We start from the raw sequence: 16,827 nt of genomic DNA, 5'->3' as shown, positions 1-16,827 counted from the left end.
CTGCTTCTTGGACAATATCTCTGAAACCTACTTGCTAAAAGTGGAGGACAGTTATTACCTAGAACCTAAGTGAGAGAGATAGCATACCAAAATCATATCTAAGATGAAAACAGGAATGTGTGCTTGGTCTGCACCAGACTAAAAATATGTCGTGTCCACCTGAACAACGTCACAGTGGCTCAGCATGGAACTTTTCCCTCATTCCATTTTGATGTTTGGCCACTGGCTTATGAAAACTCTTTCCAGAACTTGCTGGGAGGTTGTTTTTCAAAAATGTTGTTTTCTATATGGCATTTGTCATCTGTATGAAGCTCCCAAAGAAGAATTCCCCTGGTCTTTGTTCCTCTTGAGAAGCTGCTCTGTGTTTTTATCTAGTGGACCCCGTCATCAGTCATGACAGCATTCCCCTCTGCACTGGCTGCCAGACAGTCAAAATTCCACTTACCTCTAACAAGTATGCAGGATTTTCACAGAATGCATTGTGAATTCTAAACTTACTCTCAGCCTTGTCGAACTTTCTTTTCTATACTTACGCCTGTTGCTCATTTGTTTTTTATCTTGTTACATCTTATATATCTTTGTAATCCATCAAGAGAGACTCGGAAATGCTTTGATGGGTATGTATCCTATAATCGGTGCTCTGGTTCATGAAATTGGGTGATAAATATAATTACCACACCATTTGATGTAGCAACTTTATTTTGAAATAAAGAATTACACATTCTTTGAAATTACACATTGGTTCACACAGAATAATCTTCACCTTAATTCCTAAAATCAAAGTCACTTTTAAAAGCCTTTTAGTAAAATGATTAGACGGGTTGGCTTTAGACTTAAAGGCATGATGAGGAAAATGTTTATACTATATCAGATCCATTTTCTCTTGCCGTTTGGAATGTGTGCTTGCTCCCCATTTTGTGCTTAGTACTGACAAAACAATCTCTCCCCAAAGATTTACCTTATTCTTATATTTCAAAACTTTTCAGAAAAGAAGAAATTTTTAAGTCACGTAAATTTGAAATCATATTTTTGTAACCCAGCATTAAAATGTGCAAAAAGCAAATCAGAATTTTTAACTGAAGGTATATTTCTAAGTCAACATAGACAAGTACCGTGTATGAAAATCATTTTTAGGAATATTTTCAATTCAGTGAAGTATACTAAACAGTGTTTTTAATGGTAAATTTGGAAAAATATAGACCAAAAATTTAAGAAAGGAATTTGTGATACTAAAATAGATCTGCTGCTGCTGCTGCCAAGTCACTTCAGTCGTTTCTGACTCTGTGCAACCCCATAGACGGCAGCCCACCAGGCTCCCCCATCCCTGGGATTCTCCAGGCAAGAACACTGGAGTGGGTTGCCATTTCCTTCTCCAGTGCATGAAAGTGAAAAGTGAAAGTGAAGTCACTCAGTTGTGTCTGACCCTCAGCGACCCCATGGACTGCAGCCTTCCAGGCTCCTCCATCCAAGGCAAGAGTACTGGAGTGGAGTGCCATTGCCTTCTCTGAAAATAGATCTACAAATGTTCAAAATATTAATACTCTTACTATATGGTAGTCAGAGGAGGTGACTGAAGACATGAAAGACCACTGACTTTATTTAACCAGGTCTTCCTGGAGTGTCCTGAACATGAAGCATAGCAGTCACAGGGCACTCACTTTTTGGGAACAGTAACTGTGGGCTTTTTACACAGGATTACCAAAGGGCAGAGATGCTCCTCAGGAGATGGGAGGGGTGGGGTGGGTTAATTTCAAGAATAAAAAGCTTTCCTTGAGCATAATATGATCTCATCAGACTGACTGCTTGCCAAAAGCCTGAAATCAGAAGCACAGCTGAGTCCAATCCAAGTGACCTCATTTCTACACAAGGAGAGCATTTCTAAGGTTTTTATTTAAAGAAATAAAATCCACGGGTGAACTTCATAGAAAGGTATATAATGCATTTCTTGTTTGAATCCCTTCTATGTTCATTTGGAAGTTTAGAGAAATCTGTAATGATCTGCCTCGCGACTTCTTAACTTTATCAGGGACCCTGGATGGAACATGAGGTCAACTATGTAAACTTCCAGGGGAGGGAGTGCCCCCATCACTCCCTTTCGGGATTCGCTCATCAGCTTAACTTCATTCCAGGCTCTGCCATACTCCCCGCGAACAAGAGAGCAGCCTACACCAATTTTATCAGCCAGAGCCTGTGGGAGAAAACAGGAGATCAACCAAGAGTGAGGAGGGGAGGGGCGGAGAAAAAGGCTTGGTTGAAAGACCCATCTTGCTTGAAGGTGAAATATGCACTCTTGTAAAGGAAAAAAAAAAAAAGTGCTTAGAAAGGAGGCTGGAAAAAGGTACAGAATTGTGACAGGAGTCGGTAAAATGTGTTAAGTTTCCTTGCTCCTCAGGATTCGGTGGACTCGAAACTTGTGTGTAGGTCCTGCTGGGAGGGGACATTTTTCAGGCAGGTATGCTGCATTGTATCAGCACAAGATTGATAATGTAATTGGAGAAAAGCTGTTCCACGGGCTTTCATCACTACGGTGTCTATCAATCTTTCCATGCTCCTGGGCTGTTCTTTGGGTGTGAAATGCAGTGGGATTGAAGAGAGGGATCAGATTGGGGTGGGGTGGGAGGGACCTGTTTGTTCTGTGTGGTGTAGGCTGGTGGAGCCAGACCAGCAGAACTGTAAGCAGCTGGTCCTTGGGCTGCCTGCCACCCAGTCCTCAGGGGTTGCTTATGTTCCTTGGAAGCTGTCTCTTCCTTCAATTTGTCCTGATTTTAAAAGCACTTTTTAAATAATCTGGAAATTCCTAGTCCCATCATAGGGAATAAGAGAGCTGGCTGGGTTTGAATTTCAGGTGACTAGCGTCACCTTAAGGACATGACTCACTTCTTTATGCTTCTGTGTCTCCATCTGTGGGATGATAACAATGGTGTAACCACCTTCCTTGTCAGGTGGGTGTAAAGGTCAACTGAACTCATGCTGTGAATGCTTGGACAGAGTACGGGCTCAATAAACGTTCCTAGTACCAGAAGGCAACGCTTGCGTTGATTCGATCATCTCTATATTTCTACAGGCATGTCATTATAGTTGGGCATGACTAAGCGACTTCACTTCACTATGTAAAGACTGCTACCAGGGAGTCTTGGGTGAACCCAGATGATGGAGGCATGGTTGTTATTTTTAGGGCCTTAGATTCCATCTAGTCTGATCAACAGTCAATGGTAGCATAACAGTGTCTGGATGTTTGGTACTCCTGTGATATATAATAAAAAATATATATTTGGTCTTTGTCCAGTTCCTGGCAGAGGGCTCCTAAAACTCTTGGAATTTCCTAAGTGATGAGATCCATAAGGTGTCTTTTGTTTTGTGAATGAGGTGACTTTTGGACCCTACCTAAGGATGGGAGCTGGTTGCCAGGAGAATCAATTCTGTGAGTGAAGGGTTGAAACTTTCACTCCTGCTCCCATGACCTCTAGGGAGGGGAGAGGGGTTGGAGGTTGAATCAGTAGCCAATGGCCAATGATTTAGTTAATCACACCCATGCTATACATCGTTCATGAAAAACCCCAAACTCTTGGAGAGCTTCTGGGTTGATGAGCAACGTCTTCAGAGAGCATGGAAGCCCAGAGCCTTTTTCTCACAGCCTGCCCTATGTGTCTCTCCTACCTGCCTGTCCCTGCTGCTGCTGCTGCTGCTAAGTCGCTTCAGTCATGTCCGACTCTGTGCAACCCCATAGACGGCAGCCCACCAGGCTCCCCCGTCCCTGGGATTCTCCAGGCAAGAACACTGGAGTGGGTTGCCATTTCCTTCTCCAATGCATGAAAGTGAAAAGTGAAAGTGAAGTCACTCAGTCATGTCCTACCCTCAGCAGCCTTCCAGGCTCCTCCGTCCATGGGACTTTCCAGGCAAGAGTGCTGGAGTGGGTGCCATTGCCTTCTCCGCCTGTCCCGGAGTTATACTCTTTTATACTAAAGAGTTATACTCTTTTATAATAACCCACTGCTTTAGTAATAATAATAATATTTCTCTACTTTCTGTGAGCCACTCTAGCAAATTAATTGAACCCAAGGAGGAGGTTACTGGAACCTTCAATCTACAGCCTGGTCACTCAGATGCACAGGAGACAACGTGAGCTTGTGACTGTCACCTGAAGTGGTGAGGGGGAAGCAGTCTTTTAGAACTGAGCCCTTAACCTGTGGGGCCTGACCCCATGTCCAGGTAAAGAGTATCCAAATTGAGCTGAATTGTAGGACACCCAGCTGGTAGCAAATAATTGCTTGGATGTGTGGAACAAGCCCCTGATCCCCTTGAAATTGGTCCTAGAATCATTTTACACTCACAGTAGGGGGTCGACACACACACACACACACACAAATATAATCTTTTCCAAAACAGTATTTAGTGATCTCTCATTCCATATCAAGGCACTTTAAATCACCAAAACACCCCTGTGGAATACTATCGTATTCCTCATCTTTCAGAGAGTAAGACTGAGGTCAGACAGTTTTCCCAAGGTCACCGTAAGGGTTGACCTAACATGAAAGCCATGGAATCTATCTTCTGAGTTCTTGTAGGACCTTAGTTCTCCAACCAGGGATTGAACCTGGGGCCCCAGCTGTGAGTGCACCAAGTCCTAACCACTGAACTGCCAGGGAATTCCCAGAGTCTGAGTTCTTAACCTCAGCTGAGTTGAACCTAGAAGTTTCTGTTTACTTCATAAAATGGGAAAAAAGGTCATTTGCTCATAGGAAGAGGTAAAGATGGAAAGGCTTAGGAAGGAGGGCAGATGTGGGGACATGACTGCTGAGGAAAATAAGAAAAGTCCTTGGCTAGGAGCTGGAATAGGTGGCCAGGCAGCATGCGAACCGCCATCTTGGATCCTGAATTGGCGGTGGTGCACCCCACGGTCGCGTGCTGTAACCTGAGTGTCATCGTGGAAAGGCCAGGCAGGGTGGGCAGGCAAGGCAGAGGAGTGGAAGGATGGGGGCAGGAAGATGAGGGAAATCAGGGAGCAGGTTATAAGGTCTGTGGACAATTTATCTAGGCTGCCATGGGGGAGAGGAGCTGGAAGAAAATGGGCGATGAACAGTATGTGTAGGGGGATTGAACGATTTGGGAGGAATAGAGGGATGAGACATTTTACCAGTGAAAAATGTGAGAACCTTGAGTTCTGGGTCAGGACCCCAACATTTAAGACAAGGTGGAGGAAAAGAAGTCTCCAAAGGAGACTGAGATGAAATGACGCGAGGACAGAAGTTACTGAGGAAAGTGGTGCAGAAGAAAGGGAAGGATCAATGACAAGTTCTCTGACATATGAAGCAAAAGAGACACTAGATCATTATGATCCTTGTTGGGAGGGAGCAACAGCCAGACTGCAGAGAGCTGAGGATAAAAGGGAGATCAAGGAGGGGAGATCACTCAGAATTTTTGACCTGGAATGAGAATTATCTTCAGACAGAAGCAGTGTAGTAGGTTTTGGCTCAGATAGGCATGGGTTCAAATTCCAGCTGTATCTCTGGGTAAATTCCTTGTCTAAGTATCAGTTTTCTTGTCTTTAAAACAAAGGTAGTAGTAGTTCCAGCCTTTGGCCTATTTGAGACTGTTGATATTTATGTTTATCTAATGCCTGGTATATAAGCTCAAGATGATGACTGTCATGTAATGGACTGTATACAGGAGTGGTTGTAGAGATAATGAGAAAAGATTTACATTTTCTCTTTAGATAGAATGGACTTAAGTTTGGATTTTAAAGGAGAAACAGCTGGCAGAGTGAAAGAGATTTAATGTGGGAGAGAAGAACTGATAGAGCAGGAAATCCCAGGAAATAGGAAAGACTGGCATTTGGGCTACAAATAGGATTAGCTTGAAACTGGAGGCAAAATGCAGTGAAGTTTGTAGGTATTCAGGAGAAGGCTGTATTTTATACATTTAAATCTATGGTTCAGAAACCATCTTCTCAGCCCCTGTTGTATTTCAGACACTGACTACAACGCAGGGAAAAAAAGATCACCCCCCTCCCTTTCACCTCTTCTGGCTCTAGTGTCCTCATCTCCGTGAATGATGCCATCATTTCCAGTGGCCCTGACCAGAGTCTGGAAATCATTCTCTTCTCATGCACCCTCTCATCCAACTGTCAGGCAGCCAGCAGCTTCTTCCAGTTTTGCCTCCCGTGTCTCCCTCTAAACTCACCGCTCGTTTGCAGCCTCCTCCACGGCTTTTGTATCGTCACCCAGACTTCTTGCTCCAGGGACCTTGCAGCTGGTCTTCCTGTCTCCAGTCTTAGCCACATTCTAATTCATTCCCTGTTCTGTAGCCTGAATGGTCTTTCAAAATCATGTTGCCACACTCCCCTTAACTTTCAGTGGCCACTCGTAGATTTTAGAATCAAGTGCAAAGTCACATGGTGCTTTATTGTCTGGTCCTTGAGCCCATCCAACCCTTCCCTGCTCTTCTGGATCCAGACCTACTCTCCATCCCTCAAGTGGATCACTGACTCTCATACCTGTTATTTTGAATAAAATGTTTAGAACATCCATGTCTTTCCTTCTTTCCTGCTGGAGTTCTATGCAGCCTGTAAAACTGAGGCCACATATCATTTCTTCCCCTGAAACTTTCCCTGAAGTCACCTGAGAGCCCACAAGTCTGGCTTCAGACCCTCTTCAGTGCAGGATTGTCACTTTATTATCCCTATATTCCCGACCTTGGAAGAGGCCCTGGTCTAGAGTTCAGTTCGGTTCAGTTGCTCCGTCGTGTACAACTCTTTGTGACCTCACGGACTGCAGCACGCCAGGCTTCCCTGTCCATCACCAACTCCTGGACCTTGCTCAAACTCATGTCCATTGAGTTGGTGATGCCATCCAACCATCTCGTCCTCTGTTGTCCCCTGGTCTAGAGTAGGTGTGTCACAAGTATAGAATGAATATGCTTCTAACAGTCTGGTGAACTTACATGTGTATATGTATATACACATACATATATACGCCAAATATAAGTACATCTAAATGATAGTATTAGTATTACAAAGTTAATTGTTAGCAATTGGCTCACTCCACAACGATGAAGATGAAACATTTTAACCTAATTGGAAATGAGGCAAAACATCTTAAATACCTTGAAAAGTAAAGCTCGATGGTAGAAGATTCCTTTTTTGATCAGTCCAATTGGTACAACATTGGATTTAAGTTGAAATTTTAGTTCACTTATATGAAGCTCCCAGCTGAAATCCTGTAGTTTTTCTTTTGGAATCTTACCGCCCATTTTTTCAGCCACATACCTGCATCAATTGCAGTGAGATTGAATCAGTCAAGTTTAATATTTCACTGTCTTCTGTGTAATTATACTTGTAAAACATGTGTTTCCTCTGATTTTTGTTTTACTTTATGTATTTACTATAAGTTAAGATTATGCTTGGGCTTCCCTGACAGCTCAGTGGTAAAGAATCTGCCTGTAATGCAGGAGACACAGGAAATGTGGGTTCGATCCCTGGGTCAGGAAGATCCCCTCATGGAGGGCATGGCAACCCACTCCAGTATTCTTGCCTGGAGCATCACATGGACAGAGGAGCCTGGTGGCCTACAGTCCATAGGGTTGCAAAGAGTCGGACACGACTGAAGCGACTGACTGTGCATGCATGCACACACACACACACAAACACACACAGTATTACACTTACTCTTTTCATATATTAGCTGAAATTCTAGCAGTTTCATTCAGCAGGAAAAAAGAAATGAATGCTAATTTTCCTAATGTTTATAGCAAGATACAGATCAATATCACATTACATTTGTATCAACGCAGTTTTTGAATGTTATCTTACTGTTGGAAAGTATTTTCAAATGTTTGAATCTGAATTGTCCTGATATATGGTCCTTCTTTTAAGGAATTTAACCTCATCCAAACACATAGGACCACTGCATACCGTTAAATTCACAATTATTTTCAAGTTTTATCCTCCTCTTCTTTTAAATTTCATTATTATTATTATTTTTTAATTTAGAGAAAGAGATATGGCATTTATGTAACACTGAAGTTAAGAGGAGGGAGGAAGAGGCACAAAGGAAAAAATAAGTAACAATTACATGAGGTGAGTTGGACGTTTTGTACTTTGCCTGAGAGTTTCTCCTAAAAGCAGGCTCTCACTGAAGATGTCACTCAGCACACCTGTAAAAATCCTCTGTCAACTGAGGCTACTACATCATGGAGTAAAGGCAGAATTGCACATCATTAAAGAATTTCCTCTTGCTGTTTGTGGAACCAACAAAAGAAGACCAATGGTGAAAACCAAGAGAAAGGATTGGGCAGAACACTGACCTGCGTTGTCAGCCAGCCAGGTATACAACTAGGAGCCAAATGCATGGGGATACATCTCTGTATCACTCTCTTGGTATGGGCTCAGATTAAAAGAAAAATGGGGGAATGATGAAAACGATTTCTGATAGGAACAAAGCATGAGGAAATCTGACAAATGTTGAAATGAGTTAAGTCAGAATCTGCTTGAGTCATCACTTCTCAAGGACACCAGGAAAACTTCAGTAGCCAAAAAAACATTCCCTTGCAGAGCCAGCTGACAAGAGTCAGTGATCTGGCGGCTGTGTTTCTTGCAGTTGTCACATCCAGGTTTGGTGCCTGCAACTCACTTCTATTTGGAGAAGGTACAAGCTCTCACAGAGACTGCAGCTGTTGCACAAGCCAGGAGCTCACGACTGGCTGGTATCAGTCAAGAAAGTGAGCCTCCATTTCCAGTAAGTTTTAATCCCTGTCAGCTATAAGGTCAAGTTCTCAGTCTTCTCTGGGTGGAATCTAGAGTAAACACTCTCATTTAGGAGGCAACCTCACTGGATTATACAGAGCGCTGAACCATCTCTTAGAATACCCACAATGCCACTTTAGAGCAATGTGAGACACAAAATATCGGACATATAACATAAAAATAGCAGATGACCATTTGTATTAGGAACCAACTTGTGAGTTTACAAATAATTCACAATAGGATTCCTTCATTTATAACTTCTTTGGAATCACCCTGAAAGATGCTTTTCATGGTTTAGCAGGAGAAAATGACAGAGACATTTTTCTTTAAGTAATTTCTAGCTCCTAGTTCGGATTCTTGGCAGAAATATTATCCAAAATAGAAATGGAGGCTTTCTTTCCAAATCTTTGTGTTTCTGCTTCAGAGTCAGAGTGCTGTTTATTATGGTGTAGTTGTCTGAAAACTGGCTAGAACAATGCAAATCACTAACATCGAAAAAACATTTTCCAGAAACTGAAAATGCATATGTATACACAGACAGCTTACTTTGCAAGAACCTCAATCTGTTCCTTTATATTGGTGATGGGAAGTATGGATTTGGTCACTTCATACACATAAACACAGAAGTCAGGATCAGAGGGAGGGAACCATTCTTTCTCAAGGCTTCCTTCTCCAGTCAATTTGGGTGCTGCTGCAACCTCTTCCTCCTCCTTCACTTTTTCCTCTTCTTTTTTCCCTCTGCCTTTCCTTAGAAAATAAACAACAGCAGGCAAAATAACAGAGTGAATAAGCACTAACTGTGCTCTGAGTTAATCTGAAGAGCATCATGGGAATATAGTATTTGCTATATACCTCAATAACCATACCCTACATATTTTTCAAAGTTTCCATGACAAGGAGTTTTACAGTCTCTATATTTGTGGGAGAAATTATTTTTCAAGAGAATACTACATGATTGATACATATTATGAAAATCATATATTGCTTTTATGCACCATTTCTTATCAAAATATTTGGTACACTGTAGGTATGCAATAAATATTTATTGAATTGGGAAAAAATAGGTTGCCTCCTCAAGGAGTCTTGCCAGTTTTTTATCATCTCTTGCTTCAGCTGAGACCTTCTGCAAGAAGAATTTGGATCCCAATTTTTAGAACAATTACCCAACACATGGGGGCTTCCCAGGTGGCAATAGTGGTAAAGAAGCTGTCTAAGAACCTGCCTGTCAATGCGGGGGACATAAGAGATGCAGCTTTGATCCCTGGGTTAGGAAGATCCCCTGGAGGAGGGCATGGCAACCCACCCCAGTATTCTTGCCTGGGGGATCCAATGGACAGAGGAGCCTGGAGGGTTATAGTCCACAGGGTCACAAAGAGTTAGGCATGACTGAAGTGACTTAGCATGCACACATATCCAAAACATGGTAACAGGCAAAAAACAAAATAAGGATGGCAAGGAATTTTCATGTCATGCAGGGACAAAGACCTCACACAAAGTTTATCTAGGGAAATGTACTTAGTTCTGTACTTAGGGAAAATAGAATATACTTAGTAAACAGTAAGGATACTGTTTACTCTCAATGAAAAGTTCCAGACTTAGAGAAGTTACTAGTTAACATAGAAATGTTTGTTTAGTACGGATGCAAATTATTTCCATTCAATGGAAAAGATACACCCAAAGATTACAATTTATTGTCCTGTAAGACGTTAGTCATCCTACAAGTTTTTAAAATGTAGCTCAGCAATCTTTTCCTAATATTCTTTAGTTAAATTGGATATAAATATATATATTCTCAAGTGATCTTTTCCCAGTATTAACATCTCACTAATTCTCTCATTAATGAGTTGAACAAACAATGACTGGAGTTCTCATTCCAGGTAACAGGGAATAAGTACACTTCACCCTGTCTCTCCTACTGAATACAATCCTAAAACCTGGACAGGGTACATGCAATAGCTATTTGAAAACTCTGAAAAGTAATTCATAGCAGAAAGATCAGAAAAGACCAACATCTGAATGACTACTGAACTGATGGTGAGCTTGTCTTTTAATTTTCCTCCACTATTCTCCAAGCTGAAGTAAACATCGCCCCAAGTCTGGAAGTGGGCATCAGCGTGTAGAGAGAGCTCAAGAAATCTACTTGAGAAATGGAGGAAAGCCCTGATTTTGATCTTTTTCTTATTTTTATCCATTCTTTTGTGCCCCAGCCCCTAAGGAATCTTGTGACGGCGGTGGCAGTGGTGACATTCAGGTCCCTAAGAATCTAAAACTGCCTTATTCATGCCCAGTCCTCCTGCTGTTTGGCTGTGGATATGGATGCTGTCATGGCAAGAGTGTTGCAGCACAGGGTAAATAATGTTTTTTTTGGCTTAAGGACCAAAAGGGAAGCTCCAAGGAACCAGAACAGACAAGTGAGGTCATGGAGAGGGAGGAGCTCAGGAAAGCAACCCTATAAAAGTCTTTATGAATTCCTAGGCTTATTCCAAGCTGTGTGTGCATAGTTCTGACCCTAAATAGCACATACATAGATTTTGAAGATGGAACTATAGTGTACACCACTGCCCAAGTCCCAAATGGATCTTAGTTGGCACACATGCAGGGCTCATCCAAATAGCACTGCAAAGCCTTTGAAAATGGGGCAAACAGTAGATTGACAACTGGTTGGAATTTGAAGACTGAAAGCAACTGGGGCGATTGACTGCTAAAACACACACACAAGAGAAACATTCTTCTTAGAATGTGCCTAAGACCCATAAATAAGAACTGTAGGACTTATGACATATTGCAATCTAATTACTCAACATACGAAGAGCCAGGAAAATCTCACCTCATATGGGAAAAGGCCATCAATACACATCAATGCTGAGATGATACAGATGTAAAATGTTCCAACAAGTAAAACACTCTTGAAATGAACAAGGAGTCAGAAAGTCTTAGAAAAAAGAAGATATAAAAATAGAATTTGGAGCTGAAAAATATAGTAACCAAAACTTAAAAATCACAACTCTCTGAATAGGATTCATAGCAAAATGGAGATAACAGAGAAAATAATCTGTGAACTTGAAGACGTGTCAATAAAAATTATGTGATATGGATAACACAGAGAACAAAAGATTGAAAAAGCAATTGACAAAGTCTCAAGGACTTGTGGTGCCATAAAAAAAGCTAATATTAGTATCACCATAGAGTCAGAAGAAGAGGACAAAGAAGGCAGTACAGGAAAAAAATGGAATAAATTAGAGCTGAAATGGTTTCCCCAATTTGGTTAAAAACATAAATCTGCATAGTCAAGAATTTCAGTGAATGTGAATAAGGCACACCCAAAGAAATCTACTCCAGACACATTGAAATCAAACTACTGAAAACTAAAGACAAAGCAGATGATATGATTGCCCATGTAGGAAATCCCAAAGAATCTCCTGAAAAACACTCCAAGAACTAAGAAGTGAGTTCATCAAAATCTGAAGATGTAAGAACAACACACAAATCCATTATGTTTCTATATAGTGAAAACAAACATGTGGAAACCAAAATTAAAAAAAAATTTGGAGCACTCACAATTATGCTAAGAAAATGAAATCCTTAGGTATAAACTTCTCAAAACATGTACAGGATTTGTGTGCTGAATATTAAAAAGTGTTGTCAAAAGCAATCAAAGAAGATCTAAACACACGTCCTGTGTCCATAGATTTAAAGATTCAACATAGTAAGATACAATTCTCCTCAAATGGGCTCAAGGTTTAATGGAATTCCTGTTAAAATCCAAGCAAAGTTTTCTGTAGGATAGAAAATCTTATTCTAAGCTGTATACGGAAAGGCATAGGCCTTAGAATAGCTAAATCAAATGTGATGAAGAAAAATAATGTGGGAACAATCAAAAGTGATTGATAAAAAGTCTTACTATATAGCTACAGTAATCCAAATAAAGTGATACTAAGGGAGAGACACGCAGATTAACCTAACAGAAGCCCCAACCCACCACAGGTATACTCAACTATTTTGACAAAGTGAAAGTGAAAGCCACTCAGTTGTGTCCGACTCTTTGCAGCCCCATGGACTATACAGTCCATGGAATTCTCCAGGCCAGAATACTGGAGTGAGTAGCTGTTCCCTTCTGCAGGGGATCTTCCCAACCCAGAGATGGAACTCAGGTCTCCTACATTGCAGGCAGATTCTTTACCAACTGAGCCACAACGGAAGCCCAAACCTGTTGTAAATTTCTTTTCTTGTCATGTCCTTGTCTGGTATTGGCATTAGAATAATGCTGGTATCATGAGCTGGGAAACATTCTGTTTTCTGGGAAAGATTGTGTAATTCAGTTCAGTTCAGTCACTCAGTCGTGTCCGACTCTTTGTGACCCCATAAATTGCAGCACGCCCGGCCTCCCTGTCCATCACCAACCCCCAGAGTTCACTCAGACTCACGTCCATCGAGTCAGTGATGCCATCCAGCCATCTCATCCTCTGTCATCCCCTTCTCCTCCTGCCCCCAATTCCTCCCAGCATCAGAGTCTTTTCCAATGAGTCAGCTCTTCGCATGAGGTAGCCAAAGTACTGGAGTTTCAGCTTTAGCATCATTCCTTCCAAAGATTGTGTAGAGTTGGTGTTAATTCTTGAAATGTTTGACAGAATTCACTAATGAAACCGTCTGGGTCAGGAAATTTCTCTTTTGGGTTTTATGAAATCAACTTTTTAAAAAAATACATGATTATTTTAGCATCTATTTCATCTTTAGTAAGTTGTGATAGTTTGTAGTTTTTGATGAACTGGTCCTTTTCATCTAAGCTGCTGATTACAATTCTCATAGTAGGACTGACATAGTTATTGACATTTTTTAAAAGCCAGCCTTGATTTCATTGACTTTCTCTGCTGTTTCTGTTTTAAATTTCATTGATTTCTCTTCTTTATTATTTTCTTCCTTCTAATTGTATTGAGTTTATTTTTCTAGATTCTTGAAGTGAGAACTTAGATTATTGATTTACAACCTCTCTAATACATTTTAGTGAAATAAATTTCAATATCAGCATTGCTTTGGCTGTATTTTCATTCAGTTCTTTGTATTTTTAAATCCTTTTGAGACTTCCTTTTGTCCTAGAGATTTAGAAGTGTATCATTCAGTTTCCACGTTTAAAGAGTTTCTTCTTGTCTTTCTGTCATTAATTTCTAGTTTGATTCTATTATGATCAGAGAGCATATTCTGTATGATTTAAAGTACTTAAAAATTTTTTGCTATGCTTTATGACCCAGAATATTATAAATGTTCCAAATGCAGCTGAAAAAATGTGTTGGTGATAAAATGTTCCATGATATGTCAATTAAATCCTACTTATTTTGCTGTTGTTCAAATCCTTTATTTCCTTGGTGATTTTAGGTCAAGTAGTTCTATCAGTTGCTCAGAGGGGCATGTTGCAGTCCTCAACTACAATTCTGGATTTATCTATTTCTCCTTTCTGCTCTATCAGTTTTTGCCTCATGTATTTCGAGGCTCTGTTGTTTGGTGCATATATATTAGATTATTATGTCTCCTTCATGGATTAATTTTATTATACATAATGTCCCTCTTTCTCTCTAGAATTTTTCTTTACTCTGAAGTCTACTTTAATACATATTTGAAAAGCCATTTACGCTTCTTAAAAAATGAATGTTTACATGGTATCTCCTTCCAACCTTTCACTTTCAACCCATCTAGATGGATAAATTTGAAGTGAGTTTTTTTAAACAGCATGTAGTTGAATCATAACTTTTAAATACACTCTGCCAATATCTGCCTTTTGATTTGTTCTTTTCCTTTGTTTTTCTTTTCTTGCCTTCCTGTGGGTTACTTGAACATTTAAAAATTATCCATCTTGATTTATTTATACTGTTTGTGAGTGTAGCTCTTTGTATTGGTTTGTTGTTGTTATAGTAAGTACTATAACAGACATATTATATATTACGTATCACAGTCTGCTGGTATCCACATTTTATCACTTTGAGGGAAATATGGAAATGTCACATCCATGGGAAGTCTCTTTACTTTATCCACTTTTAAATACAATTTTCTTTAGTATCAGATATTATTAAAATTTTTTGTTTCAATCATCAAATATAATGTATAAAAATAAAACTCATGAGGAAATAGTCTATTGTATATACCCATATTTCAGTTTCTTCTTTCTTCCTAATCCTTCCAGATTCTTTCAGCATTTTCTTCTCTTTGGAAGAACTTCCTTTAGTTAGCCAATCTGTAAGGGTAGGCCAGCTAGCAATAAATTGTTTTCCTTCATCTGGAAATGTCTTTATTTCCCCCTCTTTATTGCTGAAGGATAGAGAACACATGGTTGATTCCTTTAGTGCTTGAAAAATGTACTGTTTCCTTCTGAGAGAAATCTGTGCGTGCCTGTTCAGTTGCTCAGTTGTGTCTGAACTATAGTTGCAAGTCCTATAGCCTGCCAGGCTCCTCTGTCCATGGGGTTATCCCAGCAGGTAATGAATACTGCATGCAGTTGCCATTTCCTCCTCCAGGGGATCTTCCCGACCCAGGGATAGAACCCACATCTCCTGCAGCTCCTGCTTGGCAGGCAGATTCTTTACCACTGAGCCACCTGGAAGCCAATCATTCAAGTAGGTGTTCCCTACAGGTAATTGGAATTGGCACCTTTATGAAGTCTGGATTCCATGACTCAGGTAGGCTTTCTTGGGTGGAGCTATGTCATTTGAGAAAATCGCATCCTATGCTATGCTGGCAGAGAGGGAGGAAGGACTGGGAGGGAAGCCTGTGTGTGACTTCTGTTAGCCATTGTTTATGTGTACCTTTTTCTTGCTGATCTTGCAGTGTATCTTTTGCTATAATAAATTTTAGCCATGATTATATATTTGAAAGTCCCCAACTGGAACTAGGCTAGTGTAGACAGGTAGATCTCCTAAATTATGTATTCATAAATAGGGAGTATTCTGTTCCACTAGCAGTAAATTAGGGGTGGGAATTACCTTTAAGTATTATTTGAAGCATGGGGGGCAAGGGAGATCAACTCAAGACCATTTGAGTTTTCTCTTTAATTTGGAGGGGAAAAAATACAAAAATAATCCAATTAGCTGCTACTGGAGAATTACACAAAACTCTAATCATAACAAATACTAAAAAAATGTTTTATATTTTCTAATTCAATATTTTGATGATTAGTGATATTGAGCATCTTTTTACATGCCTATTGGCCAACTACATTTCCTTTTTGGAAAAAATGTCTATTCAAATCTTCTGCTGTCTTAAAGTCAAATTGTTTTACTTATTTGTTTTTGTTACTGAGTTTTATGAATTCTTTGTATATTTTGTATATTAACCTTTTATTGGATATATGATTTGCATATGCTTTCTTCCGTTTAGTAGGTTACCTTTTCATTTTGTTGATGGTTTCCTTTGCTATGCAGAAACTTTTTAGTCTGGTGTAGTCCCAGGTGTTTATTATTATTATTTTTTTGCCTTTGCTTTTTAAGTTAAATCTAAAAACTTATTGCCAAGGCTGAAGTAAATAGCTTATCATCTAAGTCTTTTTCTAGGTGTTTTAGGGCTTTAGGTCTTACATGCTGAGTTAATTTCTGTTTATGGTATAATATAGTCGTTCAGTTTCATTCCTATGCACGTCCAGTTTTCTGAGGGAAATTATTTTAGAACAAAAATGTTTTAGGACGTCACTGTGATGGGAATCAAAATGATTTAAGTACCAGAAATGTTAAAGTTTATAGGCTGTAAAGATCTAAAAGTTGCCGAAGATGAAAAGACTGGAAGGATATGCATTTCATATCCTTCTATATGGAGACAGAAGAACATGCTTTTAAGTGTGTATAATAAACTCACATGCAATCAAATTAAATATTTATGAAAACCAGTCTGAATTAAAAATATAGTATAGATAGAACTTATAATTCCTTTCATGAATAGGTATAGTAAATATTTAACGTAAGGAGAATGATCTTTACAAGGAAAAGCTTTGGAGGGCATTAGACATGTTGGTTTCAGTGAAACCTAGGTAAGTATCGAGAGGGTGTCTGAATAAACAAGAAATAAATTAATCACCTCTCCTAGGAGTGTTGCGCTATAAAACAGAATGC

At 39.8% G+C, this 16,827-nt stretch overlaps 1 protein-coding gene across 1 annotated transcript in view; it reads right to left on the bottom strand.

Moving 5' to 3' along the window:
- Window positions 1-1,978: 1,978 nt before the first annotated feature.
- The window catches only part of ARMC3 (armadillo repeat containing 3), an 86,763-nt gene continuing 71,914 nt past the window's right edge, over window positions 1,979-16,827 (bottom strand). Inside the window, exons 17-19 of the mRNA XM_068986750.1 lie at window positions 9,287-9,487; window positions 7,102-7,264; window positions 1,979-2,188 (exon numbers count right to left, since the gene is read on the bottom strand). Coding sequence (XP_068842851.1) covers window positions 1,979-2,188; window positions 7,102-7,264; window positions 9,287-9,487 — 574 coding nt within the window. The remainder of the gene's footprint in view (window positions 2,189-7,101; window positions 7,265-9,286; window positions 9,488-16,827) is intronic.

Source organism: Capricornis sumatraensis, chromosome 15, assembly GCF_032405125.1.
Source record: "Capricornis sumatraensis isolate serow.1 chromosome 15, serow.2, whole genome shotgun sequence".
Classification (NCBI taxonomy): Eukaryota; Metazoa; Chordata; class Mammalia; order Artiodactyla; family Bovidae; genus Capricornis; species Capricornis sumatraensis.
This window is presented reverse-complemented; position numbering and strand designations above follow the sequence as displayed.